This window comes from Setaria viridis, chromosome 1 (genome assembly GCF_005286985.2).
Source record: "Setaria viridis chromosome 1, Setaria_viridis_v4.0, whole genome shotgun sequence".
NCBI lineage: Eukaryota > Viridiplantae > Streptophyta > Magnoliopsida > Poales > Poaceae > Setaria > Setaria viridis.
Window position 1 is genome coordinate 8,103,645 of NC_048263.2, and position 27,679 is coordinate 8,131,323.

At 44.4% G+C, this 27,679-nt stretch overlaps 2 protein-coding genes and 1 long non-coding RNA gene across 3 annotated transcripts; 1 reads left to right on the forward strand and 2 right to left on the reverse strand.

Annotated features, from left to right (window-relative positions):
• Positions 1-7,359: 7,359 nt before the first annotated feature.
• LOC117836385 (uncharacterized) lies at positions 7,360-10,583 on the reverse strand. Its single transcript, XR_004636082.2, has 3 exons — positions 9,974-10,583; positions 9,386-9,464; positions 7,360-8,050 (listed from the first exon to the last, which is right to left on the reverse strand). It is a non-coding gene; the product is annotated as an uncharacterized lncRNA (long non-coding RNA).
• Positions 10,584-12,328: 1,745 nt separating this feature from the next.
• LOC117858850 (ATP-dependent DNA helicase Q-like 4A) lies at positions 12,329-22,012 on the forward strand. The gene is made up of 25 exons (XM_034741996.2): positions 12,329-12,587; positions 13,174-13,360; positions 13,439-13,496; positions 13,928-14,341; positions 14,489-14,659; positions 14,749-14,879; positions 14,973-15,345; positions 15,430-15,561; positions 16,204-16,290; positions 16,364-16,485; positions 16,952-17,072; positions 17,149-17,300; positions 17,373-17,508; positions 18,409-18,532; positions 18,608-18,678; positions 18,763-18,831; positions 18,915-19,034; positions 19,110-19,268; positions 19,356-19,436; positions 19,566-19,730; positions 19,852-19,907; positions 20,816-20,915; positions 21,008-21,102; positions 21,176-21,253; positions 21,371-22,012. Exons 2-25 carry the CDS (start codon positions 13,197-13,199, stop codon positions 21,807-21,809), a joined length of 3,618 nt encoding a protein of 1,205 aa, XP_034597887.1. The 5' UTR covers positions 12,329-12,587; positions 13,174-13,196; the 3' UTR covers positions 21,810-22,012.
• A 1,751-nt stretch (positions 22,013-23,763) lies between these two features.
• LOC117864544 (guanine nucleotide-binding protein subunit gamma 2) lies at positions 23,764-26,728 on the reverse strand. The gene is made up of 4 exons (XM_034748681.2): positions 25,987-26,728; positions 24,363-24,415; positions 24,226-24,270; positions 23,764-24,120 (listed from the first exon to the last, which is right to left on the reverse strand). Exons 1-4 carry the CDS (start codon positions 26,260-26,262, stop codon positions 24,018-24,020), a joined length of 477 nt encoding a protein of 158 aa, XP_034604572.1. The 5' UTR covers positions 26,263-26,728; the 3' UTR covers positions 23,764-24,017.
• Between the last annotated feature and the right edge of the window lie 951 nt (positions 26,729-27,679).

Genomic DNA, 27,679 nt, shown 5'->3' on the forward strand with positions numbered 1-27,679 from the left:
CTTTGTACTTGCGATCGCATCGCATTGTCCTGTGTACACGAGCGATCACATGTGTACGCAGTGAGTGATACGAGATCTGGGACACAGTGCCGCGATCTATGTTGGGCATGGGTTAATTTCCCGTCGAGACGGACGTGCCGAATTGCAGCCGCCGGCCGCCATGGAAAGGGGAGCGGCAACCGGCCCTCTTCAGATCGAGGGGAATGTCTGCAAAGCAAAGCCAGGTGGATCCGATGCCGGTGCACGCTTGGTCTCTCTCTCTCTCTCGGTGGTAAAGGACGCGTTTCGGGCAAAGAAAGCGGGAATCTTCGACGGGGCCTCAGATGAGCAAGGAGAACGTGGCCATGCCGCCATGGCGCGCCCGTGAAGAAGAGAACAAGGCTGGAAGCGAAGGGAAGCAGCAGCAGCAGCTCAGAGGTTGGTGGCGGCTAATGCCGGCAATCAATTGGAGGGCAACCACCGCGCTGTACTTGCCGGATTCAGATCGGGGGGAGAGGGACAGGCGGCAGCCCGGCAGCCCAGCCCCAGCGGGGCGTCCCCGTCCGTGTCCCGTGGCGCCCTCGTGGGCGTGTCCGTCCTGTCCATCCCATCGACCCATCATGCACCATGTGTTTGTGTACTGCGGCGGTGAGCATGGCTCCGCGTCCGCGGTGAGATGAGGGAGGAGAAGGAAAAGGGGAAGAAGACGCCGTCGTCGCGTCGGGGCCACCGGCGGGGGGACATGGGCCCCGTCGCGTCGGCGTCAGGTGCGACGGCGACTCGACGCTGCGCGCACCAAGGGGAGAGGATTGGGCCTGTCGCCGTCGTCGGTCGTGGGTCAGTGGCGTGGAAGGATCATGCATGGATGGGATCGGAGACGTGCATGCCGCTGCAGTACAGAGCGGGTTGGTCGCCGAAGAAAGGTGGTGGTCTGCGTTGGTGGAGCACGGTGGTCGGTGGCCGGTGGGTGAAGAACATGAACATGCGCGGGGGAGTTAATCGCTTCGACGAAATTACCGACCGTGTGCAGGAAGGGTGAAGGGTACGTAACAAAGGCCGTGGCCCATTTGTTTGTTCTGCGTGGTAATGGTAATGGTAAGGCAGGACACCTGGAATTCTGAATTGATTACTCGAACCACGTACGGTCCTGCCTCCTCCGTGAGAGATGGGTTTGGTTGGAGCCTTGGAGCTGGAGGCGAGTTCAGATCCGGAACTCTGGAAATACGAGTCTCACCTGCAAAGTATTTGCCAAATTGGAATGCAGGATTGCTTTCTTCGGTTCGCGACGTGAAATGCGTACGCAAAGTGTGTTCTGAAACTAAAATACCTGCAAAGTGATTAAGGCCTTGTTTAGTTGCCTGATTTTGGGTGTCCAAAATCACTGTGCTATGTAGCACACTGTAACGTTTCGTTTGTATTTGTGAATTATTGTCCAAATATTGACTAATTAGGTTTAAAAGATTCGTCTCACAAAGTACAACAAAATTGTGCAATTAATTTTTGATTTCATCTACATTTAGTACTCCATGCATGTACCGCAAGTTTGATGTGATAGTGAATCTTCTTTTTGCATAGTGTCAAAGTTGGGAGTTTGGGGGACAGGCCCTATATGAAAGCAAGAGGCAGAATGCAGAAGGCAGTGATCTAATGTGCGAGGCCGTGTCCTTATCCTTGATTTCTCTACGCGGCGGAAAGCACCGACATCGCTTCAGGCTTCGGAGCTCGCTGTTGCTGCTAGCCTTGATTGACTATTTGCCAGCCAAAACAACCCGCCGATCATTTTTTTTCTCTGGGGAAAAAGGAAACAACTTGTTTGAAAAGACAAGTGTTTTTGGGTCAGAGCTGGTGTTTTATCTGCTCGATGAAGCTTGAGGACAGGTCAGTACTCACCGCTAGTCAATGTCCGATCTCAGGTTCAGGCCCCGTTTGTTTTCTAGCAGTTTCTGAATGTGAAAAATCAGAAGTTCAAACAAACAACAAATTTCTAGCGCAGGTTTTGAAAACTTATGAAAACTAAGTTTATACGAAAAGATGGAAAGCTCAATTTTATAAGTTTTCGTAGGATTCTGAGCTCAGAAAGCTAAATACATCGTGTGGCATACATGTTGGTGTTGGTGGTGGCATATATGTTGTTGGTTGCGACGTATTTTCGTACCTTTAGATGCAAGTTTTTGCAGTAAACCAATTACTTCTTAGGAGGTAAAATGACAAATAAATCTAAATCGTTGATTTTAAGAGTATACAAATAAAGATTATTTTTTCAATTATGTTAGTAATCGGTATATGCATGCATCCACTTTTATCGCAGTTATGTACTTATGCGATAACAACATTTGTTTATGCTGATCTTTTCATGTTTGTATCCAGGTTGGTAAATCATGCGTGCTTCATGTTTGTATCCAGGTTGGTAAATCACGCGTGAAAGCTTTCCAATAGACTGGAATATCTCATTTCTTAATCATGTATAAAAACAGCTCTGAAATAACACTCATTGGGGAATAAAAATTGTACCAATATTTATCCTATTAGACTTTAGAAAAATATATATTCACTTAAAATACATAGCACCTCTTGCCAAAAAGGGAAATTATATGTATACATGTATCTACATTACGAATTATGGAGGTCATCAAGCACAATAGACACGTTAAAACAAAACACATTACAGCCCCCTTGCTGAGGGATCAATGAACACATTACTTATATAAATAAACGGTCCACGGTCATTTCAAAGTACCGTAACGAAGCCCCTTTCAATATCATGCTAATCCTCATTTTCTAATATTGTGTGAGTTTTGCGTCCAAAACTATCATTTTTGCATGCATAGATCTTGTCATCATATTCTTATATACAATGCACTATCAAGTAGGGGAGCTCCCAGAAGAATTAGGTCGGCCGTTATAGAGACTTTACACCTTCTCAATCAAACAAAATTCTAAATCTAAAAAGGAGCATATGCCCCCCTCGCCTCTCCTAGGGTCTATCTAAATCCTCGATTATGATAGAGAACATGCTCATACATAGTATCTTAGAATTTTTATATGTTCAAAATGTGTTCTTCCCATCAGGTCCATCATTCGCAAGTGCTTGCCCTTGCCCATTAGGTTCATCGAGTTAACGCTAATAATTAATATATCAAAACGCACATACAATTCCAAATTTCTCAAGCATCAAAAAAATACCAAATTTGTCACCCTACGTCATAGTTATTAGCACTATACCGGACACTGGCGATCCAACCGGATTTTTTTTTGAACTAGAGCCTTGATCGGAACCAACCAACATTCTAGTTAGAAGGCCAACAATGCTATTTTTTTTAACTACAGTACAAAATCGGACCTTGAATCGCTAGGTTCAAACCTTGGACCTAGGGCGTGAAGTCTCCTCCAACAGTTGAGCTAGTGCATGCTGCATGGCTCTAAAGCATATGTGTCACATTCACCTAAATAAAAAAGTAGCATAAAAGATTGCCAACGGTCTGGTTTTACACACTAAAACTAAAGTTAAAATGGGTGCCAAAATAAAAGAAATGTGATGGGAGTGGATGTAAGTGTTGGTCCACCATACATCAAAAGTTGTGCTTAGGCAATCTCTTAACTCTCTCTCTCACACACACTCTCTGTCCACGCGCTCACCACTAGACACAGAGCGAGCGCCGCTGGTCGTCGGCAAAGTGCTCCTCTGTCACCGCTACCACCAGACAGTGAACAACAGCGGGGATAGGTACGCCGTCCTTCAAGCTATGCCTCTTCAAGCCGCATTCCTTCTCATGATCCTCGCCGCTTCTTCGGCGGGGTCATCGGAGGCGGCTACTGGCTCCTCTCGGCGATGGACGCACCCGCGGCGTCGTGCTCCGGCACGTGCATCTTCGCGGCTGACGGCGCGCCCGCGAGGATTCTCCGATGCCCCATGTCCCTCCTTGAGACGAAGGCCCCTGCCATCGGGTTCGAGATCGACAGGGTCGGCGATGCGCGTGCACCGCCTGGATGCTCTACCGTGGCGACGTGGCGCGCACGGCGTGCGTCGAGTACGACCGCACCGCGGCGTTGCAGGCCCGCCGCCTGTGCGCGTCCAAGGTGATGTTGTCGTATGTCTCCACACCTGCACGCTCCGCTACTCCGCGGGCCTCCCCTTCTTCGGCGAGGTCGTCCGCGACCACCGCTTTCGCGTCCAACGACACCATTGCGCTCCGAGTTGCATCGTCGAGGTCGGCCGAACTCGATCGGGACGTCGACGGCATACTGAAGCAGCTGACGAGGACGACGTACCTCTCCACGCTTTTGTTCACTGCTACCACCAGACGCCCACCATCATTTGTGTATTTTCTACCCCTCCTCTGTCACAAAGTGGTTTGTCTCCTCGTGCTCGATTGAGCCTGGCGGCTCGCGCTAGCTGCAGTGCTGCGCATGATACTTTTTTATTTTACCAGGAGTTGGAACCGTTTTGGACTTTTTAAGTCAGAGCAAATCTCGTTACACTTCGGATCAAGAGGACGTTTCACGGATGGGAAAGAACACAAGGATTGGATGAGCGGGGCTGAGAGCCCACCTCGTCAACGAGATCAAGTTGGATCAAACAAAAAAATAAATATTACTTATTTTAATAATATATAAGATAAGATAATATTTTTACATTTAAAATGTTACTTAGGTAAGATACGGTAATATTTTTTATATTAAAAAATATTATTTATTTATTTTAGAAGATGTATTTAGCTTTCTGAACTCAAAAGGTTAAAAAAACTTAGAAAACTGAATTTTTTCAGCTTTTCATATAAACTCAGATTTTTGAGGTTCTGTCTTTCTGAAAGCTGTAAAAAAGTTCACTGTTTGTTTAACCTTCTAATTTTCACGTTCAGAAACTATTAGCAAGCTCAAACAGACAAGCTTTTAGTCTTTTGTTATACTTGAGTTGGGAATTGAAAAGAGAAGTGAAGAGATAAATCTTATTTTCATCAGTGAACGATAAATCGTATTATAAGTGAGGAAGAACGGTTAGAACCCGGCGAGTCCTCGATCCTATTTTCATCGAACTTCAACTTATATTGCCACCAAACAAACAAGAGATTTTTACCCTTCATATCTGAACCCCTATTCCCTCGTTTCGGTTACCCCATCGGCCCATCCAAACGAGACATTTGGGTCACCGATGGTGTTTTATCTGCTCGACGAAGCTTGAGGACATGCCATTACTCACGAGTCAGGGTCAGTTACTGTTACCTCTGAGTTCTGAGAGCAATTATTCGTTCAGAAAGTAAATAAAAACACTGGGAGCAATTGCCTACTCTGAGGCTCTGCGCTCTCCTAAGTCCTAACTGATGGCATAGCTTCTCCGGCGTCCTTCTCTTTCTTTTGGAAGAAGAGCAGCAGCTGGATTAGCCGTTGGCATTAAAATCATCACGGTGCCATTCCGATCAGCAGTGATTAGTGGAGCACAGTGCGTCGAGAGAACGAGTGAGATGGTGTCGGTGGTGGTGGTGGCTGGTGGCGCAGACGCTGCTGCAGACCGTGGGGAGCACTCGAGCAGAGCACAGCAGAGCAGCGCGATGCACTGGCTGGTGGCCCGTGTCGCGGGTGACGGTAATAATCACCCGTGCCCCGTGGGCAGAAGGGTAAAATGCCAGTGACCGCCGTCTTGTCGGTGACGCTTCAGGTGCGTCACGCTGACGACCACGTGACGAGCCGCGAGGCCGTAGCGATACCAGGGCAGCTCCCAAGTCTCTCTTCTATCTGGATGGATGTGGGTTGTACTTGTATTGCCTTCTGATGGCATGAACTCCGGTGTCAAGACGCACAAATGGCAATCTCATTGACAGTTTGACACTGATCACTGTGGTCTCGTGCCCTCGTCCAAGCGTGCTCTCTCTCTCTCTCTCTCTCTCTGCACAGCGCCTGGAGCTCATGCACAATAAGGCATGCAGACCAATGGCCGCGGCCTCCATTTGACATGGCTTTGGCACACTAGATCAACTGAAAATAACGCAGCAAAGATCTTATCAGCAGAAGTACCAACAGCATGCACGACTCAGTATGAATGAACAAACTGAAGTCCTGCTCCAACATCTTGATATAACATCGAGCTACGTTCATTCTACAATTCTTCGACTAGTGAGTGAGCTGGTGTGCCCATGGTTGACGACGGAGCATTCTGCTACCGGGGAGAGGGAGCAGCTGGGAGACTACTGCTGCTGTCCATGACCAGTGGCGGAGCCAGGACACGAGAGCTGGGTATTCCCAGCTAAAAAAAATTATACCATCCAAGTCATATTCAGCGGCAAATATGTTCACCCGTAGGGGTTGTCCTTTGTAACTTTTTGCCCAACTTCATACCTGGTACATCTATTTCACAACCTAATCATCGTGTGTGTCACCGTCACCGGAACATGGCTAGAATTCGCAATCGAGGAACATCCATCTTACAATGCATGGATCGATATGCAGGGCTGAGTAATTACTAGGCTAAGGTCAGAGGGATCATCATGGAATGACAGCTTGGAATCCTTAGTTTCACTCCTCACTAATGCGCTTCCACAGCTTGCCGGAGGTGCACCTCTATTTGGTCCATTGCCATGATGTTACCCGGGGATACCACTGCTGCGAGTACGCTACAACTCCGTCTAAAGATGCGTGAAGTTGGAAAATTGCAGCCAAGGTTAGGGATCCGAGAAAGGAGAATGGATTTTGGGAGAAATCGAAGAGGAAGAGCCTGAGTGGGATGCTATGTCAGCCATGATGAAAGAATCCGTTGTGTTTATGGTAGTTGGCACTTTTTGGGTGGACCGAATTAGATCTTAGCACAGATGATACTGGTTGGTCCAAGCTGCATGTATCGGGCTCGTTTTACGCTAGGGAACAAGAATTGCACATGTATATAGATTTTTACTGGAAAATGTTAGGTATTCCCGGAGGCATCAACGTGCCTCCGCCCCTGTCCATGACCCAAATGATGAGGTGGAAGGAGGGTTAGGGATGCTGAGTCTTGATGGTGGCAAGGTCAGAGCCGATGGGGAAGAGGCGGCACCAACAGAATATCAGAGGCGGCGAGCGGAGCGGAGCAGGCAGCCGGCTATCATGAGTCGTGAGCGAGGAGCTGCGGCGGCGATCTGTCAGAGGCGGAGTGGTGAGCGTGGGGAGCTAGCTGGTAGGCGAAGGTTGCCGGCACGAGCAGCCGAGGAGGCAAGAGGGTGCGGCTAGTTATCACCAAGGGAAAGCATGCACCTGGTTGATGTGAATTTTCAGGCTTTTCAATGAATAAAGGAGGAGGCTGTACAGGATATTCGAAACATAGTGCCATAGTGGTATAATAACATTACATTTTGAAGTACCTAAAAACAAACCAGCATGTCTTCGTAGTGAAAAACTACGCACAATACAGGTTAAGATAGAGAGTGTTCATCTGAAACAACAGGGCCAACGGAAAGTTAGCAATAGCTTTTCAAGCTGGACTTCCAGTTTTTGTTTCAGACTCTCCCATGTTGGCAATTCAATCCATGAGTTGTTTTTTTGAGTTTCATCACGGACCAGCCCCTGCCCGTTGCATTGAAGTAGGACAAATGTTTTTACAGCATACAGTTCATCATGTTTTGCTAGCACAGATCTGCCAGTAATTTAGAGATTACAAGCGCCAAAGGGAACATCTCCAGCTAAGCTATTAGATAGAACTGAAACCACTCCTGCAGGTTCCAGAAACCCTTCAGATCAGCCAGCGTAACTGAAACCACTCCTGTCTTTCCTTACCCCTCACAGCAACTTATGATATGAGCTTCTTCTGTCAGGTACCTCGACGTTTAGGTATCAGCAGGCACCATCCCTCAACTTCGGCCGCTCTGGTCTGGTTGCCAGCCCAACCAGTTTCTCCAACAGAGTGTGCATTGCTCTATATATTTTACTGGACATTGGATCATCCAGCTCTTGATCATGTCAGCAATCCATGAGGAGGAATTGCTTTCCACAGTATTAGCCTCTCTCTAGATCCATGAACATATCATTGCGCGACTGTCGATTGATGAGTGACGAACTAGCTATGAGATCTGATGTGGACCGCAGCAAGATCGTCCTTCTGCTTTGACACCTGGAAAGGAAACAGAGAAGAATTATGGCAGACTGAATGAAGTTCATATTTCAACCGACTGTTAAATCACTGGTACCCATGCCTGACCTTCAGGATGTTTGGATCCTGAAGTTAAAGTTTAGTCTGTGTCACATCGGATATTCGGATGCTAATTAGAAGGACTAAACATGAGCTAATTACAAAACTAATTGCAGAACCCCTAGACTAAATAGCGAGACGAATCTATTAAGCCTAATTAATCCATCATTAGCGAATGTTTACTGTAGCACCATATTGTCAAAAATCATGGACTAATTAGGCTTAATAGATTCGTCTCGCGATTTAACCTAGGGATTGTGAAATTGGTTTTGTAATTAGTCTATGTTTAATACTCCTAATTAGTGTCCAAACATTCGATGTGACGGGGACTAAAATTTAACCCGGGGATCCAAACATCCCCTTAGCATAATTTCGCAGAACTTAGGGGGTGTTTGGATCCTCGGGCTAAACTTTAGCCCACTGTCACATCGAATATTTGGACACTAATTAGAAGTATTAAACATAGGCTAATTACAAAACCAATTTCACAACCCCTAGGCTAAATCGCGAGACGAATCCATTAAGCCTAATTAGGTCATGATTTGACAATATGGTGCTACAGTAAACATTCGCTAATGATGGATTAATTAGGCTTAATGGATTCGTCTCGCGATTTAGCTTAGGGGTTCTGCAATTAGTTTTGTAATTAGCTCATGTTTAGTCCTCCTAATTAGCATCCGAATATCCGATGTGACACGGACTAAACTTTAGCTCGAGGATCCAAACACCCCCTTAGTTCACAGGCTTCTGCTCCCGAAGTACTACATGGAACTCAGAAACACTAGTACGTCACCAATAGTGTGAAGGTAAAGAAACGTCTGGCAGACAGCTGATTCATTGTAAAAAAAGAACAAAAATGGAAAAAGTGGTCTGTATATGCTACTCCCTCCATCCCAAATTACTATTTATTTTATCTTTTCTAGATATATAACTTTTGCTACGTATTAGACATATCCATATCAAAAATTTTGTATCTAGAAAAATCAAAACAAATAGTAATTTGGGACGGATGGAGTACTTGGGAGAGTGCTTCTATTAGTAATGGAAACTGTCTCGGTTCCGTTATCGCTTTATTAAGGTAAGATATTTTGGGGGCAAAGTATATATGAGCTCTTCATGCCAGCATGAATAGAAATTCAAAGGAAACCATTAAGGATGAAAGTAAGTATCACCACGTCATAATTTTAATCTGACTGTTATGCAAATCAGCAACGAGTATGAAACGAATACGATGTAACTGAGAGGAGAACCAATTACCAGGATTGGCATAAGCACAGTTCTGCTTCTCTGTTCAATTTAAAAGTATGCAGCTTCTGTATCTTTCTTTGGGCTGATTCTGGCATAGGCAGAAAATCATGTCAACCTTGATCGGTGCAGATGCTGCTGCTCTGCACAGCAACTGAAGCTCATTGCTTCGGAAGGTGTGATAAGCCTATGGTCAACCCCACTGGCATGCTTTTGCCCAACCGTATTAATTGAAAAAAATATGTTTGTCAATGGAGATAGACACGAGTACATATCAAACTGAAATTTTTTCTTCCGACAAAAGCTTAATGATGTTGAGATGTTTAAAATTGAGGTACATCTAGTCGGTGCTTCTTTTTCATGCTCTCATGGAAAATACCACTACCTTTTGGTGCAGCCTGTACGATCATGTAGCAGGCAGCAGAAACCAAAACTTTGTAGCAACTGCTAGGATATAAATTCAAACAATTGCATGCAAAAACTTCACCAACTGATTCCTCAGTTCCTCTTAGATTGGATGGTAAAGGCTTGGATCCTGATCAGATTCAGTTGAAACAAAAATTAACAGGAGAGTTAATTGAACCAACATGCAACAGTTACCTCTTCAGATTCTGAAATGAGGTCGCGACTTCCGAGCAATCATGCTGATGGTTGAGGATGCACTGCTCTGCTTCCTAAGTGGAGGAGGGGGTGGAAAGAGACATGGGATGATGGGAGGACCGGGCCCAGAGAGGCGAGCTTGAGATGTAGCTGTTGGCACCGCCGAACCGGGATTAGCAGGACAGGTCGCATCGGCATTAGCGGAGGCGGGGCGATGGGCGATCCATCAGAGGCGGCGGCGCGATCCGGAGAGGCGGCGGGGCGAGGGCATGCCACCGCGCGAGCGTGCTCGGAGCGCCCCCCGCGCCCCCACGGCGGCGCGGCGAGGGTGGATTGCCTTCAACAACTTTCGCAATATAGCCCTTATTTCGGATCGAGACTAATAATCGCGATCCAAAATTTTCCAACTTAGCCCCTGACTCTTTTCACGTAACCCCCTTCTTTGGATCGCAATTATTAACCTCGATCCGAATATTTACATTAAACTCCCCAGTTTGGATTGCTACTATTAATCGCGATCCGATTATTTGCACAAAGCCCCTACCTTTGCAAAATAGCCCCTCATTTGCATCTGGCGGCCGGCGCACGGCGATGGGCGACGGGGTCGTGCTTGCTCCTCGGCAGCCGCAAAGCCGGAGACGCTACGACGGCGGCGCAAATAAATGGACGCCGTAGCCTGAAGGCTGAAGCTCTGACGCCGGCGAGTGTAGCGAAGCTCTGGCCTTTTTGGAGAAAATGGCCGAGGCGCCAAAGGCCTGGAGAAACGGAGCCCAGCTCTTGTTTCGGCCCGGCCCAAAAATGGTATGGCCTGGTGTGTGTTGACTGTTTCTGTCCGGCCCAAGCACGTGATATACAAGCTTTAAACTGTGTTTGGAAAATTAAAAAGCCATGTTTTACAAGCTTAAACTGTGTTTGAATTTTTTTAAAAAAAGCCATGTTTCGTAAAGCTAATTTTAGTCCTTGAAAAAGAAGGTTCTTTTCAGGTGCCAGCTTCTACATAAAGACAACTAATTGTCCTTTTTATTTCTCATTTCTCATTTACCCGTTTCTTTGATTAACCCTATTGCAAAGGTGTTTGACTGCACGTTGATTGTGGGGTGTACTCGTCTTCTGAAGTGCTCGCGTAGTTTGCAGTCAGCCGCGCTGCTACGAACAATAGAATGGTTTCACTTACCGTCGATGAAAATTCTCACTGCTCTGGAAAAAAAGGAGATCATCACGGATCGGTCGTTGGTAGCTCCCTGGTGCCGTCCACGAGGAGTCTGTTCGCTTCACCTTATTCAGCTGGCTTATCAGGGCAAGTACATTGGTGTCGTCTAATAGGTGTTCTCATGCATTGACACGTAATCTTGAGACGATTTAGCATGCAACCTGTACAAATGGGTTGTCCTATAAGTTATCTGGTAGTGATATATAATTCCTTAATTTGTGCATAAGAAAAATAAAATATTATGAGTTGCATGGCAACAATAACTCGTACAATGGTTGTTAAGTTGTCTCGTAGTCCTACAATTTAGCTCATGAGGTGGTTGTTTCGCGAAGCAATGACTTCTTTCTCTCTCCTCGCTCTCTCTCCTCCACATCATCAAAAATCCTACGTGGCACTGCATGAGACGACCTATGAGACCGCTAACGTGTAGCAATGTACTTGCCCTCAGCCACCAAACAATATTTTCCTCTTATAACAAATCAACCATTTCATCTTTTTAGCCGACTTAGGGCAAGTACACTGGTGTCGTCTAATAGGCGGTCTCATGCATTGACATGTAATCTTGAGACGATTCAATAGGCAACTCGTACAATGGGTTGTCCTATAAGTTGTCTGATAATGGTATATAATTCCTTAATTTGTGCATAAGAAAAACAAAATATTATGAGTTGTATGGCAACAATAACTCGTACAATGGTTGTTAAGTTGTCTCGTAGTCCTACAATTTAGCTCATGAGGTGGTTGTTTCGCGAAGCAACGACCTCTTTCTCTCTCCTCGCTCTCTCCTCCACATCATCAAAAATCCTACGTGTCACTGCATGAGACGACCTATAAGATCGCTGACGTGTAGCAATGTATTTGCCTTGTAAGCTGAAACCAACTAGTCGCACAAACTTGCGCGGTGCACGGGCGGGAAATCCCCGACATCCTCCTTCCGCACGCTACGCACACTGACCACACGGCCCACGTACCAGGCGAAAGTACGAAGCACACGTGTCAAAAAAAATCGCACGCATTTCTATCCGTTGGCGACCCCCTGGCGCGCCGCGAATCTCCGCGTCCATCGGACGGCAGGCAGCGCTAACCGGGGTGATTTGGATTAACCGGCGGCGGCCCGATCTGTTTCCCTCCACAGGGGAGGTTTTCAATTTTGATGCGCGTGCCGTATCCCGCGCCCCTGCCCTGCCTCCCTCTCCGCCGCAACCATTTCCGCGGAAAAAACCCACCACATCACCCCGTTCGCACGACAGATTCCCTCCCCAACGCTCCTGTGCTAGGTCTCGCTCGCGGGATCTCTCGCGCCTCCTCCCTCCCCCGCCTCCTCCGCCTCCGCTCCCGCCGGCAGCCGCTGCGGGCGCAGGCGGTTTCAGAGAGGCTTCAATCCGGTGACGCTCGCGCCTCCGCGTACGTGATTTTGTTTTTTCGCGGAATTTTTTTGGTCCAGTCTGGTTGGGGGGCTTGCGCGCTGGTGGGAGGTTTGGGGAAACCACGAGGAGGGGCTGCGTCGGGCGGCGCGGGTGTGGGGGTGTGTGTGTGTGGAGGGGGGGGGGGGGGGGGGGTGTTCTGAGGACAGGGTGTTCGGCGGAATGCCGCCTCAGGCGGCCTCGCTGAGCTGCCTGAGGCGAGGCCCTCGCTGTTTCGGATTATGATCATCAGCTAGTTCCTAGCGCGAAACTCTGGCTTGTTGGGGGGAGGTATCTGTGCCTGTTTGTGACTATCAATCATGTAGCGCCGGGGAGCCATTGTGCCGTCGTGCTAAAATGTGTGTTGTTGGGCTTCTCACGCTGTCAGTGCTGATCCTGCTTTGACTCATTTGGGCATTTTACAAACGTCAATTAACCGGAACAGTGCCTTTCACTGCTGAATTCACGCACACTCTTGGTGTGCTGCGATCAACTGGATCACACAGCACACCAATCTGCTCTTATGGTGAGCTTATCTTATGTTTAGCACTTAATATGTGGCCATCTCTGTTGGAATTATGAATCAGGTCCTCTGCTCTTATGAGCGCCGATGCAAGCCAATAACAATCCACCAAGGGTCAACTGGCAGCATCATGCAAATGCTATTGAAGGCTCCTCTAGCAAAGATGACTTTCTGAGTTCAAGCTTTCTGTTCTCTTTGCCAACTCAAAGGCCTAACCCAGAAGCAAACCGCGAGGGGATGCTTTCTCTAAGGTATGCTCTAATCTATGCAATGCAAATAGGTTACATCCTTTGCCAAATCAACAAGAAACTATTGTTTCTACTTTTCAGGTCCTCTGCTTGTAAAATTCAAGGCACAGAGCGTCTTCAAGTTCCGTGGATTGAGAAGGTATGACTAATGCTGGCTGACATGTTATGAATATTTGATGTTATTAATATTTGGTGATGCTTAAACTAGCATACAGTCACATGGTCACTTACCATTGCAACCTCTAGGTTTGAATTTAGGTAACTTTACATCAGGAGTCTTACGTCTTTAAAGCCACATATGTGCTGATATTGCTTCATTATAATAAAAGTTATTGATGGTTGGGTTGCGTGAACTCCTAAGAACAGAACATGATTGGTGGAATAAACTTGAAATCTGTTCATTAATAATGTACATGTTATATAATAACCTGTACTGAAAAATTCAACCTCTACCTTCTCGTTCTCTTTACTTACAGTCATTACCTTTTTATCCAAAGATCATCCAACCTAATTGGAAGTATATGCATTGCTCAACACACTTTGTTTACTTCTGCAATTTTTTTTTCACAGGCCTGGCGTTCTCTATGCAACACTCAGGTTGCCTGCAGGAGCTATTTAAGACCTGGTTTATCTGCAAAAGTGAAAGACTGCGATAAGGGTCATGCTCGCATTTATGGAGAAGGCTCATATAACATTAACAAGATGGAAACTGTGCCAGGAAATAGGATTCTCTCTCAGGAAAGCACGCACCGACCCTGTGAAAGTGGTTCTGTGGAGAACAATAGCATCCATCAGCCTACTGGCATTGACTCCTCTACAAGGACTTACCAGAGCAACCATGTGGTGCAGACAGATATAATGAGAGCAAGAAATCAGTACAATTATGTAAGAACCGATGCTGGACTACACCAGGCTGCTCCAGTTGCTGATAGCATGTGCACTGATGATAAATTAGATGCCATGGATGATGATGATATTCTGGCGGTTGGTCCTTTCGTCTCATGAACTTAATATTTAATTAAGTGCAGCAAATGTTTCCATAATGATATTGATATACCAGGTCACAAGGCCAAATTTGGATGATTTTTTAAGGTGTCTATGATTTTCCTCAACTGTCAAATTTGTTTTCAGAGTATTGATGTGGACCGAATAGTTATGGAACATTATCAAGCAATGAATACACCCAGAGGATCCGCATCCCAAAACACGTCAACTCCACCAGGAAACAAGTGTAATTTCAATGGCATCGATGAGACCAATTTACCACAAGAACTCTCTGAATTATGTAACCATCAGTGCAAGGTAGGCCAAGTACTTATTAAGTCTCCATCATTATTCTGTACATAGGAGCTATTTCAGCATGTTATCTCATTAATTACTACCTTTTGCAGTTAGCTTTTTGCCCAAAGGCAATGGATCACTTGCAGGAGATGAAGAATGAGATGATTGCAGTAGCCGATGAGCTTCTTGATGATGATGGTAAACTCAACCTTCAACGTTCCGAAGAGCTTCGTAAAAAACGGTTTGATCCTTTGTCCTACATGTCAGCACTTTTAAGGATGCCCCTCTGCTTTGCCACAGTAATACTGATATGTGCTACTGTTATACATTGCAGATTGCATCTTAAGAAGCAGATTCAGCTACTCGAGGAGTATATGGCAAGGTCTTCCCAGGATGAAGAGAGACAGAGATCACACTCTATGGCATCCACAGCAGCTATACAGGGGCATCTCCCACCTATGACCCCCGGAAGCACTTTTATGATGGATAGCAGTAGGTTCCAGTCTCAGGTTTACATCAGAAATGGGCCTGGGAATAGTGATTTATGCTATTCTCCCGCTCCATATTCCTGTTCAGATAATCTAAGCATGCCATTACATTCTGTATGGAGAGAATATACCCCGAAGGTTATCGATACCAACTACACTGAAGGTTCTGCTGATAAAAGATGGAGTAGTACTAATTTCCCATGGACTAAGGAACTTGAGGTTTTTTCTCTTCAAAATCATCTGTTAATTATTTTCGTCATCACTGATTTATGAAAATGATTTAAAATTTTAATGCATACTCAGGCCAAGAACAGAAATAAGTTTGGAAACCGTTCTTTCCGTCCAAACCAGCGAGAAGTAATCAATGCCACAATGAGTGGGAATGATGTTTTTGTTTTGATGCCAACTGGTGGTGGGAAAAGTTTGACATATCAGGTAATAACTAGAAACCGATTTTTAAAAATCAGTTCCTGTTCTTGTTAAATGTTTGAACATTCACTGCTTGTCCATTTTATGGGTCTAACAGCCGGGGACCATCCCTCCTCACATATAGCAGGTGATAGGATTAGTTATTTAGAGGCATGATTAGGATTAGAGATAAGAGATAAGGTTATTAGCATCTCTTGTTAGCCTGGCTCTATATGGAGTCCACGGCTGTCATCGCTTGGAATCAAGCAATGAAGAAGAATTAATATAGGCCTTTCCAATCTATAGTGTAATCCCTCCCTAGCAGCCAATGCCATCCTGCTATCCTCCCGGCGATGTTTACCCCTGCACTGTGTCTTCTGACCGTTGATTTTGTTAAGTTGGCACTCTTTCCTCCTTTCAATTAAATAGCATATATACAGTACTAGAGATCACATGGAACTTCAGGTTTTATTAGTTAATGCACAAAAAAAAGATAATCTTGTGAAGATTTTTATCCAGTGGGAGACGTTAAGCGATAGATGTTACTGCAGACCTGACAGTTTATTCTAAATTGACTGCTTAATCCATTTATCAGTTACATTTGTTCCTTTGATAATCACCTAATTGTATTTCTTCTACCAGCACTGATGCTCATCTATTGATATGCAGCTTCCAGCACTTATTAGTGAGGGCTTAACGTTAGTAGTTTGCCCTCTTGTCTCACTCATCCAAGACCAGATCATGCACTTGTCACAGGTAATCAACCATTTCATCTCCTTATAAATATTCCTTGATGCCTTTTCTGATCGTCACCTTTTGCCTGGAGCAGGCAAATATTCCTGCAACTTATCTGAGTGCCAGCATGGAATGGCCTGAACAGCAAGAGATCTTAAGAGGCTTAATGTCATGCCACTACAAGTTGTTGTACGTCACTCCAGAGAAAATAGCTAAGTAAGTGGAATGGTGCACATTTTTAGTTAAACATATGAAGCAGCCAGTAATATTTGAATTAAGATACATCATCTCGATCACCATTCTAAGGTTATCCTTTTGCTATACAATGTACTCATGAACATGAGATTCATACAATCTCTTGTTTCCAAGTGCTGAAGTCATCCACCAGTTCATGTTTTCCAGGTCAAAACTAGTTGTGGCAGTTCTGTTTTTACTGACATGCTGCATTAGTCCCATGGATATATCTTCTTTCTACACCTGTCAGTTACACATTCCTTTTGTAGAAGTATCATTTACACGTGTTCTTTAAATGTTTTAGAAAAACTTGCTGGCAATTTTACCAGGTACAGTAGCAATGCGCAGTTGTGACTGTAGGAAAATGTAAATTCATAAAGGCATTTTTCTATACGAACCACTTCTGTAAAGTATTCAATATAACCAGTTAGCATTGTTTTGGGCACAGGAGTAATTCACTGACGGGACTATTGGATAATTTATATTCACAAGGGCATCTTTCTAGAATTGTTATTGATGAAGCTCATTGTGTAAGCCAATGGGGTCATGACTTCCGACCTGATTACAAGGTATTTTAATCTGATGAGTGATGTTTATGCTAAAATAAAAAAACGACTTCTTGATATAGCTTTTACTATCTATCAGAACTTAGGTGTTCTAAAACAAAATTTCCCCAAGACACCAGTCCTGGCCTTGACTGCAACAGCAACTGCTAGGGTTAAGGAAGATGTCGTGCAAGCTTTAGGCCTTGCAAACTGCATTGTTTTCAGACAAAGTTTTAATCGTCCAAATCTAAGGTAAGTGCCTGTAAGGTATTGTTGCAAGTTCTGTTGTAGCAGATAATCTTATTTTTAAGTTGGCCTTTGCAGGTACCTCTTAAGGCCCAAGACAAAGAAATGCCTTGAGGACATTGATAACTTTATCCGCACAAATCATTTTAAAGAATGTGGCATCATATACTGCCTTTCAAGAATGGATTGTGAAAAAGTGGCAGAAAAACTAAGGGTTATTTCTCTAAACTTTAAACTGTTCAAGTCTCCTATTTCTTATGAATATTTAATTCCTCAATATTGCTCCCTGGAGTAGCAGTCATCTGTCTATGCATATTCTGACATTTTCAATAGAACTATTCAAGGCTACACATGTTTGTTTTTTTGTCTGTCAGTTGATGGTTTGCTCCTGTTGGAGTATGAGTGAATTGTCCACCTCTCCTCATCAGCTTAAGCTTTTGGGTTGAACTGGTTGGTGCATGCAACTCAATATGGTATCAGGGCCAGAGGTCTCGAGTTCGAATCCTGGCGGGCGCGATTAAATAAAATAATTGTAGCCCACTCCAATCTCCACGTATGCGGCCTGAGGGAGCATGCACGTGAGGGGGAGTGTTGGAGTATAAGTGAATTGTCTACCTCTCCTCATCAGCTTAAGCTTTTGGGTTGAACTGGTTGGTGCATGCAACTCAATAGCCCCCCCACCCACCCAACACACACACAACTGGACAAGGACACAATGTGGCCATTGTTCATTGAGTTGGCTTTTGATACTTCCCCCCTTGGTGCTGCCAAAGGAAGAAAATGTACCAAATGATGAGCAAGTCAGTTGGGTATATAGTGGGTTTCATTAGTGCCCGGTTCAGGATGCACATCTCAGATTTGCTACCAGTTTGATTACTTCTCTACAAAGGCATCCATTCTGTACTTGATGCTCTTTCACAAGGTTAAGTTGATGTAACCATTTGTCCAGCATCGATTGATGGTTGGCTTGGCACATTTTAAATGGTGTATTAATTTTAATCAACTAATGGAACTTGGCCTACTCTTGTACTAATCTCTTGAATTTAAATGTGTTATGTAGATAATTCACCTTTCAGGGTAGAATTTCTAAATGTTCCCACCTTCCCTTTGCCAGGAATGTGGACACAGTGTATCACACTACCATGGTAGCATGGATCCTGTGGATAGAACACGTGTACAGAAGCAATGGAGTAAGGATAAGATCAACATAATCTGTGCTACAGTTGCATTTGGCATGGGTAACTTGATATTTCAAACTTCTGTATGTATAACATCTATTGTTGGGTGTCCCATGCTAATGGTATAAACTGTAGGTATCAATAAACCTGATGTTCGCTTTGTTATTCATCATTCGCTGCCCAAGTCAATTGAAGGATATCATCAGGTATATCTCATAACCTAAGTTTCACAACATAAGCACAATGGAACTCTAAAGTTGAAGCCGTTTGATGGTTGAGCATTCTCTTAGGAGTGTGGACGTGCTGGGAGAGATGGGCTACCTTCCTCTTGTTTGTTGTATTACCAGTATTCTGACTATGTAAGTTTACTTGTTTGCATCTTTCACACTATTTTTGTACCGTATCACAATTCACAAACATGTAACTTATTGCAAATATTTAGATTCGGGTCAGACACATGCTTACACAAGGAGTTGCCGAGCAAACAGCACCACCACGTGGAAGCTATTCAAATTCAAATGAGCAAGCACTTAAGACACACAAGGAGAATCTCCTGCACATGGTATTTAAAATTCTATACGCACGCTATTATTAGTTGCTATGGAGTTTCCATAATAAATATGCCATCTTTCTACAGGTCAGTTACTGTGAAAACGATGTGGATTGCAGACGCCTACTTCAACTGATCCATTTTGGGGAGATGTTTGATCCTTCATGTTGTGCAAAAACCTGTGATAACTGCTTGAAAGAGTTGACATGGGTCGAGAAAGATGTCACCAATATTGCTAGGCAGATGGTAAGTGGATGGATGTGTCACCTCCTTCCAAACACACGCACACACCTCTCTGTGAACTTTTACAGTCTTCTTTTGTTGCTTCTTTAGGTTGAGCTGGTCACAATGACAGGGCAGTCACATTCATCTTCTCACATTCTTGAAGTTTACAGAGGGTCTGTGAGCCAAAATGTATGTGTTCAGATAACTACTCAAGATATTATGTTCTGATGTTTTTAGTGCAGTCTTGCCACCAGGGGCAGCTGTCACTGCCACACTGTTAAACACAACTCAAATTTTAAAAAATATCACTGCCTATAGGTCAAGAAGCAGCGTCATGATGCTTTACCTCTTCATGGAGCTGGGAAGCATCTAGCTAAAGGTGATGCAGCAAGGATAATGCGACATTTAGTAACTGAGGGAATACTTATTGAGGATGTGAAAAAGAGTGACAACATATACGGATCAATATCATCTGTACTAAAGGTGAAAAATACTTGACATTCTTTGGTTTATTTTTAGACAATTGCTACTATTTATTTTCTTTTGCAATCTAAGTGGTAGACTTGGGTCTAACACATACATTTTCCTGATCTTGACTAAGCAGGCTAATCATTCAAAAGCTAATGAGCTTCGCTCTGGCAAACACAGCATTGTCCTGAAGTTAGTTTTCTGCCTTTTACAACTCTCAAACTTTATTCAATATTATAGAAGTTATCACATATTCTGAACTTGTTTTTCTCTCTTCAAGTTGATAGACACATCTTTCTTTCTGAGAATGATCTCCTATTAGTCCTTTTCTTCCTTTATTTAGGCATACATCTCTTTCTCATATGCTACCTTCTTTTTAATGAAAAGTAGGGCATGCCTTTCTGATTATATATGTATATTAATATGCATTTATGTAAAAGGGTGGTTTGGAATTGTCACAGCAAGCTACCTTCACATCTGAAATCTATTTAAGGTCAACTGTTAAACACTGAATGTCTTGCATAGTGTGATGAAAGTTGACTTTGTAGCAATATTTTAGAGATACTGCTTAAAACTGGTAGGGGCATTTCACTACTGGAAGAAGAAATCATGATTGGTTTAAGTTGTTTGAGACCAGCTAGCAATTGTTTTGTTACTGGTTGTTACATTGGCCCTCAATCAGTGCTTTATAGTTCTGCGACCTGACTTGTTACTGTTTATAAATTGCTAGGAGTCCGTAGCAGCCTATCTGGGTTAGTAGGGTTGTCCTGCTCAGGACACTGTTTTCATTTTTTCTCGCTCCATTTGTTGTGTTGACTTTGCACAATGGGTTATACACACATTTGGTTTCCAAAATACTTACACTTTCTCACCATTGATCTTGATGCTGCAGAACTAATATACAATATGCCAAATGAGACTTGGTTGACTTGAATCATGATTTGGGAACATTAGCAATTTAACATTATAAATCAGGATTTGCCATACTGTAGTGCGTTGTTCGTACCCCACGAAACCCTGATACATTTGAGTTTGATTTTAGTTATGCACATTCTTTGCTGCATAAATTTATCCTGTATCCTACAAATGTTATTTTGCAGGTTCCCTGCTCCTGATAAGGCCTCCAAGATGGGGAAACTTGATGCATCATTATTTCCACAAATCAATAAGACCGTTCAGCAACAAAGTGAAGTTGATGAGGTAAAGACATCAACGCCCAGAACGATGCAGATGTGTGGTGTTGGGTTTTTATATGTTGTCTCTGTTCTGATATCTATTTTCATTCTTCACAGAACCTTTCATCGATGCTCTTCGATGCTTTACTTAGCCTTAGGGAACAGATAATGGATGAGTGTAATGAAGGATACCATGCGTACCACATATTCAAGTAAGTTGTTTGTTACAGCTTCATATATGTCAGCAGTTACTGACTTCTGACATGGTTATCTTCCCATCTTTAGGAAGGACTCGCTGAAGGAAATGAGCATCCGAGTACCAAGGACAAAAGAAGAGCTCTTGGAGATAAACGGCATCGGCAAGTAATGCATTACTCTGCCATTTTCTAATGTTCACACTGCTATGTTTCAAAAGCAATGTTTACGGACTCGTCAGAAGTAGAGCAAGAACTACATCAATGTCTACATGCTTCCATTCAGGGCAAAGGTCAAGAAGTACGGGGACCGTGTGCTGGCAACCATCGAGGACTTCCTCAGCAAACACCCAAATCCAAGGAGAAACAGCAGCGGCAGCGGCAGCAACGAGCACACCGAGGCCAAGAAGCGAAGAGGCTTCACTGCCAGCTACGCTGGAAGCATCGCCGACGATGACTTCGAAGAGCGCACGGCTCAGTCCAAGAAGCGCGCGGCGAAGACGCGGAGCACCAAGCAGGGGGTATCTGACGCCACGAGCATGGTCCACGGCGCCCGCTGTATGGACGCTGATCTGGATGGAGTTGAGGTGTTGGACGACGAGCTGTGCAGCATTCAGAAGCCCGTGGCTTCTGGCAGGGTTCTGCCGAAGTGGGCGCCGGCCAAAGCCAAGGGCAGCAGCGTTCCTCCTTCTAACTTATTCCAAGAATTTGGATACGTGAAGTAAGCATTATAGGTACCAGTAGGAATGTAGGATTGGCCAACTAGGCCACTTGTTAGGGATCTTGCACATTGCAATCTCTTCCACCTAGCTTCATCCAGCACTTGTGATGGAAGCCTTGTAAAAATGTTAAATGTAAGCTCCACTGAAGTAAGGGATAGACTAATGGTGTACAGGAACTGTGCCTTGTACTTCCGGACTCGGTTTCATCTCTTGTTATCATGTCTGGTGCATGAGAGCTTAGTAGCTCACTGAGTTTACAAGTAGCATGCAGCTAAGAGTGTGTAGCGTCCAAGGACATACGATACGAGAGCAGAAGCATGACCGCACGAATTCTATTACTTCCAGGATAGTATCGCGATAGTTGCAGTGCAGAGGTTGCTTGGGGGAAACGATTTCCTTTTCCTCCTCCCCTCTCCCTCCCTCATCAGATTGATGGCATGTACAAATGTACTTGTCATTATTTGGAAAAAACACATAACAGAGTAATAACTTCAACTTTCTCGACGGTAGAATATAAGGGAGTCCATAATAGAGTGAAAGAGCGGGTAAATAACCAATGTGCATACATAGAGCAGGTGCTAGACAAAATTATCTCCAACAATTTTTAATTAACTTCATGAAATTTTTTTAGTGTGAACACAAAGTTAAATATTTAAATACCAAACTTTAAACACGAATTTTACTCGCGCCTCTACGCTAGCTAAATCATCTACAACGTCTTTCAAACAGTTTTGCGGAAGTTTTATACTGTGAACATAAGGTTACAAATTTAATGGAAAATTACAACACCACCACATATCTCACTTGGAGTTTTCATTCTCCACACAAGCTGTCTTGTTGAAAATGCCCACCAATACTTAATTTTGTTGTAAAAACACCTTAGGCCAGTCTTAATGGAAGTGTCATGGGGTTTCATGGGCATTAAATCTCATACCACATCAGCAAGACTGTTGATTTGGCAGGTTTATTATGAGGAGAGAGTAGAAGAGAGTTTCATCCCCATAAAACCCACTTGGCACAGTTACTAAGTTCATGAAACCCAATGAAACTTTCAGTGAGCATGTTATGGTTTCATGGCATGACACATTTGATCATAACACAATGTAAGAATTAAATGATGCAGGCTATTTATAAAACTGTGCAATGAAACTATGCACTGAGAGTGACAGTTTCATTTCATTGAAAAGCTGACATGGCAATTTTGATAGCAATGCGATGAAATTATGCACCAAGGCTGGCCTTAGTGCACAAATAATTAGATGATTCTACCTGTTCTCGCTGAATTAGAGCCACACCAAGACAAGCTAGCCCACTTATTCATCATGTTGCATCTTTTTTTGTTGAAACTACATTTAAGCTCTTACCAGATATTCTTTTGGTGGAATCCCAAAAGGTAAGTTTATACTTCAAGAAGTATCTAATTTTTGTAAAGAATACAATGGTGACTCTAAACTAATGAAAAATTGTTGAAATATGTCATGCTTGTGCGCAATGATGTGGTTTTCTCAAAGGAGTTGACTAGAGGAGGGCATCTGCAACAAATGGCTTGGGGCTGAAGTTCAAGTTTTTTTTTTGTGGGGATGGGGAATGTGGGGCGCTCAATAGGTAACATATGAGGGTGATAGCTAAATCATGTAAGACAATTTTTTGTTATTTTTATGAAAATATTATGTCATGACTCGTGAATGCAGAGCTAAAATTTTAAGCACGGAACTTCTACGATTATTGGACCATCCTTTGATTTAAAACACTTAGATTTGATATTATGAACCGTGTATTGGTTTTGGATTGTATGTGGATATTTTGCCTAGTTCATTTGGACATCTTTATTTGGATTTAGATTGCAATCCATTCCCGCCTCTAAGCACAACACAATGTTAAATCTGGTGCTCTTTCTGATAACTTTCTATGACATTGTGGGTCTTCAAGTTTGCAAAAAGAAAAAAAGAACAGAGCGAGTCAGAACCTGTGGGAATCTTCAGACTCTCAAGAATCAGGTCTGATGTGGACACATCGATGTTCAGTCTAGTTAGGGATTACTACATACACAATAATTTTCTCCAAAAAATATCAGGTGCTCTGAGAGCCACGCCGCAATGGATCGTCGCATCGTAATTCTGTTTACCCAAGACACTCAACGGATGATACATTTCAACTGGTGTAATCTTAATCTGCACACAACTGATGAGGATGCTTTCAGCTTTGCAGAAGCTAAGAGAAGTCAGAGCCTCTTGATGCCCACCATTTGTTGCTGCGGGAGCTGCGAACCCGCTGAAACCATCTGTCCCAAGAAGAGTTCTCCGGACCACTGGTGCTGTAAAGATGCCGGGATCATAGTTACACACGTGCTTATTACGCACAAGGATTTTGCATGGTTAGGTAGTTGAAAGAAAAAGAGTAGCGGACGATCAGCACTTACATAGGAAGAAGCGGGTCTGGTTTCCCTTCTGTACTTGTGATCACACTGGTTCATTCATAAGGACGGTACGAGTCAACAATCCGAAGAAGCCCACCATAATGTGATGGAACACAAATTTCAAACTCAAATTTACTTACTCCTGGCATGCAGTGGATGCAGGTTCCATGGTTTCAAGCTCATTCAGTTCCTCCTGCATGAATACACGCTGAGTGTTGTCAGAGTAGACCATGCTATATAAAGGCACATCAGAACATTGCCTAGTAGATTCATAAAAAGAAAAAAAAAAAGGGTAGAACTTTGTCTCCCAAACAAGTGGCTGTTTCAGAGCAGTCATACAAAGAAATCATTACATGGGCACGCTCTGTAGCATATGTGTACCAGTTACCAGTTTTAGTTTCTTCTAAATTCTGAAGGGTGCAGGTTTTAGCCTAACCTCCTAAATGCACCTGGCAGTAACCAGAGGGCCTTGGACATAAACAAAATAAAAAGAGCAACTTATGGGATCTTGAATCCTTTTTAAAATATGGATAAAGGTTTTTGGTCATGTAAGAGAATGAAAGGGCAACATGAACAAGGTCAAATTACTGACTCCGTGTACTCTCATCTGTACCAGTCATAAATATGCCCAATGTAATTTTCGCTTAGAAATCCATGTACCAACAACACCGGTCAGTGCTGTGGGATCTGAATTTCACAGCTCTAGCTATACACTTGTATCCCGCAAAAAAGAAAAGAAAAGCTATACACTTGTACCAACAGGAAGCATAACCAGTTGATACAAAAGTTAGTCACAGCTTATTGTTTGGAACAGAAAAGGTAAGGTTAATAACAAACAAGTACGGTGCAAAGATGCGAACACGAAAGCTAACAAAACACAATCCTTTCTTTTACTTTCCTTGTTTCACATAAGTGACCGCTTGTTGGGGAAAGGAGAATAGTTTGTTCATATCCTCTAAAATCCTTATTGAACAAGTAATGCAAGAATTGACTACCAAGCATCGATCATTGACATTCCTTCGAAATACATCCTCAGTTCATTAAATAGAAATGTCAAAATTTTGAGATTAGTATTCTGCTCATCTTTTGCAAAGAAACTCAAGACTATTACTGGAACAGTACCAGATGCTGAAAAGATTCAGTCCACCAATGCATAGATATGTAGATCAAAGAACAGAATGGGAAATCAGAACCACTAGTTCTTTAAATGTTTCCTTTCCGTTAGAGGTACCCTAGTGCAGTGAGGATCAATAGGAACATTTTTTTAAATCATTCCAGCTTATCCTGCAGGAGCAGGACCCTGTTTTGCTCACAGCTCAAGATTGTGTGTCACAGGTACATGCAAATGAAGCTATAAATGGCTAACACACAAACATCACAACCCTGCTGTAATTTGGCTTGCTATTATAGGTAATAAAGTGCCTGGGTTCTCCATTTCTACTGGAGCACTAGGCAGCTAGAGATAGTGCAGAGGACCTCAACAGCCCAAAGATGGAAGAAACAAATTAAATTCCCCCTTGTGTATATGGAGGCTGCAAGCATAACTGACTAGCCCTACAGCAATACTCCAAGATGCGCAGGGCGCAATTCGGGCTGCAAATTGGATGCGAGAAATCGGGCAGCTTGCATGCGGCAGGCAAGATCTGGATTGCACGCTCGCTGGCCAAGCTCGCTCCGGCAGCAGGTCGGGGCAGTTGTCCGTTGACTCTACGGACAAGCGCGGCGGTGGTTGGTTGATTCAGCGAAGAGAATAGCGCAGCAGACCTGGAGGGACTGGAGCTCCTGGTCGAGGCGGCTGATGGCGGCGGAGAGGCGGTGCTTGCCGACGTAGCCGACGTTCCTCATCACCCCCGGCGGCGGCGGCGGCTGCTGCTGGTGCTGCGGGTCGGTGGAAGGCCGCGCGGCGGGCCTCTGCGCCTGCACGTGCCTCTGAGGCGGCGCTCCCTCGCCCCCGCGCCGCTCCTCCTCGTCGTCGTCCTCGTGCTCCTGGTCCTCGCCCCGCGGCCGGCGGTCCTCCCCTCCGTTGGCCTCCCCCCTCATCCCCACCCGGCTCCCGGAGGTCAGCCCTGCGCCCCTGCTGTGACAGCTTGTGCTAGCTGCTGGCCGCCTCCCGTTCTTTGTCCTCCTCCGCCGCAGCCGGGAGACCGCCAAGGCACCGCGCCAGCGAAAGCGGGTGGAAGGAGAGGAGAGGGTGGATCTGCCCGCGCGTGGTGGTAACCAGATAAGCGTGGGGGAGTGGTGGGTGGGGTGCCGCTAGGCGCTAGCTACTAAACCAACCAGCCAACTAGGGAAAGGGAAAGGGAAGGGTAGCGGCGCGCGTGCGATGGCGACGGCGGTGGCGGTGGCGGCAGCCGGCAGGTGGGCGTGGGTCAATGGCATACGCAGCAGCAAAGCGAAGCCAAGGACTCGATGGGGCGCGGCGACGGGCGGGGGAGGGCAGGCGGTCAAAGGCAGGCAGGGTGGAGGAACAGCGAGGCAACAAGCCAAGCAGGTGAAGAACTGGCTGACGTCAGTACGTCACGCGGGCGCTCGGCCCGGCTGGTAAAAAGGATAAAAATGGAGGCACCGCTGCAAGCAGACGCAGCGGTGGAACAGGGCTCCGGGGGAGGGAGGGAGGAAGGAAACGGGTAGCTTTGACTGGTCAACGGTCAATAGATTGTCACTTCACTTGTCAGGGGCTCAGGGCAGCACAGCAGGCAGAGATGCCTGCTAGGCTGCTAGTGCTAGCAGCAGCGGGCAGAGGCGGCCGCCGGGTCAGGTCTTGTCGTTCCCCGCGTGGAATCCCGTACTACAGGGTGTTTGGTCATCGGGCTCATCCAGGTTACATTAAATTACATGGAATATTTAGGGCGTTAGGTTCCTTGGTTCTTTTTAAACGTGTCACATCAAATATTTAGATACTAATTAGAAATATTAAACGTAAACTATTTACAAAACTCATTAGATAAGTGGAGGCTAAACGGCTAGACGAATCTATTAAACCTAATTAATCCATCATTAGTAAATATTTACTGTAGCAACACATTATCAAATCATGGATTAATTAGGCTTAATAGATTCGTCTCGCCGTTTAGCCTCCACTTATGTAATGGGTTTTATAAATAATCTACGTTTAATACTCCTAATTAGTATCTAAACATTCGATGTGACGGGTGCTAAAAATAAGTCGGTGGAACCAAACACCCCCTTAAGATACATCGAATATTTAGATACGGATTATCACATTTAGGAGTATTAAATATATGTTAATTACAAAACTAATTGCATAAATGAAGGCTAATTCGCGAGAACTATTAAGCCTAATTAGTTCATGATTAGCACATATTTACTGTAGCATCACATGGTCAAATCATGGACTAATTAAGCTTAATAGATTTATCTCGTGAATTAACCTTCATTTATGCAATTGGTTTTGTAATTAACCTATATTTAATACTTCTAATTAGTATCTAAATAT